This window comes from Atta colombica, unplaced genomic scaffold (assembly GCF_001594045.1).
Source record: "Atta colombica isolate Treedump-2 unplaced genomic scaffold, Acol1.0 scaffold101, whole genome shotgun sequence".
In the NCBI taxonomy this organism is placed as follows: domain Eukaryota; kingdom Metazoa; phylum Arthropoda; class Insecta; order Hymenoptera; family Formicidae; genus Atta; species Atta colombica.
This window is the reverse complement of record NW_017259186.1, coordinates 271,075-275,010: the sequence shown is the minus strand read 5'-3', so window position 1 is coordinate 275,010 and position 3,936 is coordinate 271,075. Positions and strand designations below refer to the sequence as shown.

The following is a 3,936-nucleotide window of genomic DNA, read 5'->3' as shown; positions in this document are numbered from 1 at the left end:
ATAAAGAAAATTTCATTGTGATGGAATTAAATTCAGTTCCAATTTTAATAAATATTTTATTAGCGTCCTAAGACATTACTTAAGACGATCTTGAAATAAGACTCGACTATAAATACCGGCCTATGAATACCGGCCCTAGTTCGACTTTCTATTCTCTATACTTTATAGTCAATTTCTATCACGTGATTTATTTTGATGCCGAAAATGAGCGTCGAACGTCGGCATGAAAAGATACCTTTACTTCATGATCTCTACTCTCAACAAGTTGGCAATTCTGTATATATACACATATGATCCCAATGTATTCGCAGTTTCATAGTGGAAGGATTCGTTGCATTATGTCGATATGATTGGTTTCGTAACCTTAATAGTGGCAAACTTCTACTGTTAATTCCCGTTTCGCGGGATAAAGCGACACTTTTTTTAGCCAGATTTATTTGTTTCATGAAAAACACGTTGATTTGTATGTTTTTTATTAACTTTTGTGATTGTGTTTGCTAAATTGAGTAATTACCTTTTTTTTAAGTTGTTATCATGGGATCTAGATTAAGGCAAGTTTATTAGGACATTTACACGGTTTCTTAACTTTGATTTAACTGAATTGTGAAATGTGAATTGTAAGTCATAAGTGAACATACAATGTTTTAATCAACTTATGATTATATTTCACGACTCAGTTACGGTCATCTTTGTGCTTAGATTTATAGTAACGCTGTTATAACTTCTATTTAAGTGAATTACGTTTACACTCTTAGGTTTATCATGTCCACCAAGCTGAACGAAAGCATGTAAATGATTCAATGAGCAAAGAATTTTTAGGTTACATTTACGCGGCCCGTTTTATGTAAACATAACGTCGTGGCCATTTTTACGTCGTTATAGTAAAACTAATTCTACAATGAATTAGTAGTCGGAAATCTTAATTTTTAACCTTAAGTCTTACTGAAATAGATGACTTTGGGTCGGTTGTTTCATCTTTTGGTAAATTTTATCTGTGAGGTAAATTTGATAATTCATGCATGTGATTGGGTAATCTTGCTTACCCAACAGGTAAAATTTATCAAAAGATGGAACAACCAGCTCTATGTATACTTTCTAACAAGAGACATAGTGCGACACAGAGATCATGTCATCTTTGTTTAATATTGGCAAACAATAAAGATGTAATGATCCAGTATGTCACACTGTGTCATTTGTGTTGCTTGTTGAAAGGCCATTATGATTTTTCGTATCTACAAGTTGTTAAGTTGTACAGCAAGACGTATAGCAAGTCATATATAGCTTGACTGATGGGAAGGAATAAAATCGAATTTGGTCAATCTTAAGACAATCGATAGTCTTATTAAAGTTCTTTATTTCTGCACTATCTGAACTAGTGCCCAGTATCCGAAAAATCAAAATTATTTATAATTAGTATTTGGTAATGTCCATATGAATCCATTTCTATCCCATTTTTTAATTCCCAAAGAATTGAAATAGATAGAAATAGATTCATTACTAAATCAAAAATTCTGATTTTTTGGTTACTGTATATGATGCAGCTAAATTCTAAGACTATTGGCTGTGTTCAGCAGAATGTTTATTTTGCAACTGTTGGAAGTTTGCATATTGGATTATACTTTTAGATCTAAGGAATGGTCCTGTCTCAGCAAACAATCATAAAATGGTTCCAAAATTGTTGTGTTCTGCTGAACACAGTCACTGATTCATTGTAGATTTGGACTAGGATTTAAGATTACCAATTGCCTTATTGTAGAATCAGCATAAATAACCCTCTTCACTAAATGGCTTTTAGTTAGTTAGAGTAACTAAATCAATGTAATAACTTCGTTGTAAAATAGAATTTACACAGCATTTATTCCTGCGCACAATAAATTAGAACATTAGAAAATTATAAATAAATATTAGAAACAGAAATAAATATTAAGATTTCAACTTGTTGGATATCAATTACATCGGAATACATGGTTTCTGGTTGAAATCTTAATATTTATTTCTATTCCTAATATTTTCTCTTTATGCACAGGACTTTAACATTAGTAATAAACATTGGATGTTATAACTTTGGCATAAATCAGGCTAAATATAATATATTTTTCCTTCATAGAATTATAGATTCTGATATAAAGCCGAGTCTACAATGAGTCTTTAGTCTGTAGTTGGTGAATCAAAATCGAGTCTGAAGGATAATTGAATTAGGATTGTAGTCTAAATTGGTGAATTAGTAGTTAGTCTGCAGCCAACTCCTGAAACTACTTATTACTGATTCATTGTAGATCTCCACTAATGAATTCTTTTGAATGAGATGTAATCAAGAACATGATTGCATATCTTGAAATGAGGTAAAAATTTCAAAGATAGATAAATTTACTAGATGATTGTATTCAGATTCCCATATTGATTGCCATCCAAGTATTATTTTTGTTGTTTCTCAAATATTTAATAAGGATAACATGATTCCTAGGAAGCTTTAAGATGAGGAGTTCCCAAATTATAAATATTGTAAATTCACACTAAATTTTTGTAGTTTTTAGTTTTGTTGTTTTGTAGTTTTATCTCATTTCAAGATACATAATGGATTTCTAGAGCAGTTATTTTTATATTGCAATCAGATGATTTTCCAATACAAAATTTCTGCTTTATTCAACAAAATCTATTTTATATCTTTATATTCTTATAAAATTTGCTGTATGTTTGTAAAAGATAAAATATAAGAATTCAATATAAAAAATATTTAAAAATATATTTTATGAATATTGTAATACAATTATGTATGATCATTATTTATAAAATTTTCATTCAATTCTAAAATTTTGTTACAATATCTTCATAACTTGCAAGCTATATTTCATTCAAATCATTAACATTGATGTTATAATAAACATTGATGTTTATTATGTTTTTCTAATGAAATTTTCAGAGAAAATGTCAAACAACTTTTTGAATGTTTCTGTGAAGTAGCTGCGCCAATAAGGGAGAAGCCAGCTTGGATTCTCCAAAAATATCCCAATTCCTTTTCAGATGAAGAAATACTGAAATCTGTCCCTAAATTTGCATATCCTTGTGAATTTGAGAAGTATGTTAACATTGATTATCATACAATATAAATTATAATCTTTTGTCTTTGTCCTATTATATTTTTTTGTTTTAGTTTATTAGTACAACATTTTTCATTTGTGCTCACTAGTATAGATTCAAAATGGACTTTTGGATTCTGCCGTCATGATCCTAAAACAGAAACAGCTTTAGTAGTTTTAAGTGCCCTTCCATGGCACGAAACATTTTACAAGTTAGTCAAAATATATTATTTAAACATTCACATGTGTTCAAAATAGATCAAAATATTAAATTTTTCATTGTAGACTTTTGAATCATATTGCATCCTTAACCAGCAATACTAGTGAAGAAGATCCCTGGAAATTTCTTGAAATTATATATACTTGTGGAGTGCCAGTACCTGGAAACTCCATATCTATTCCTTTACCAAATTCTACAGCGGTAAGTAATTATTAAACTCCATCATATAATTTACTAAACTGTTAAGTGTGTTTAATAAGAAATTTAATGTTATCTATTTGTTGAATACACTGTTTTAATACTTTTTTAAAATTTCTTTCAGAATTTTATTTGTCAAAGCCCAAAACAGTTTCAATTACCTAGTATTCCTGAAAATGTAAGTAATAATAATTAACAGTTTAGATGTAGAATATGTCTTATTTGACAGTCCAATTACATACACACATGCGTGAATACTCACTTGCTTACTCGCTCACTCATTCATTCGCTCACTCATTCATTCGCTTGCACATGTGCACACATACGCGCGCGCACGTACGCATACATGCTGAATCGAGCAGGCAAAAATGATTCTGATAAAAATTTTTGGATCTGAGAAAGACTAATAATGATAAAATAAATTTTCGGAAAAAAACGATT

The 3,936-nt window shown here is 29.6% G+C and overlaps 1 protein-coding gene across 1 annotated transcript in view; it reads left to right on the top strand.

The window, feature by feature from the left end:
- Positions 1–223: 223 nt before the first annotated feature.
- Positions 224–3,936, top strand: part of LOC108686915 (DENN domain-containing protein 1A) — a 74,748-nt gene continuing 71,035 nt past the window's right edge. The window contains 8 exon segments of the mRNA XM_018192433.1: positions 224–304; positions 306–332; positions 334–463; positions 527–551; positions 2,921–3,076; positions 3,152–3,289; positions 3,363–3,498; positions 3,620–3,673. Coding sequence (XP_018047922.1) covers positions 224–304; positions 306–332; positions 334–463; positions 527–551; positions 2,921–3,076; positions 3,152–3,289; positions 3,363–3,498; positions 3,620–3,673 — 747 coding nt within the window.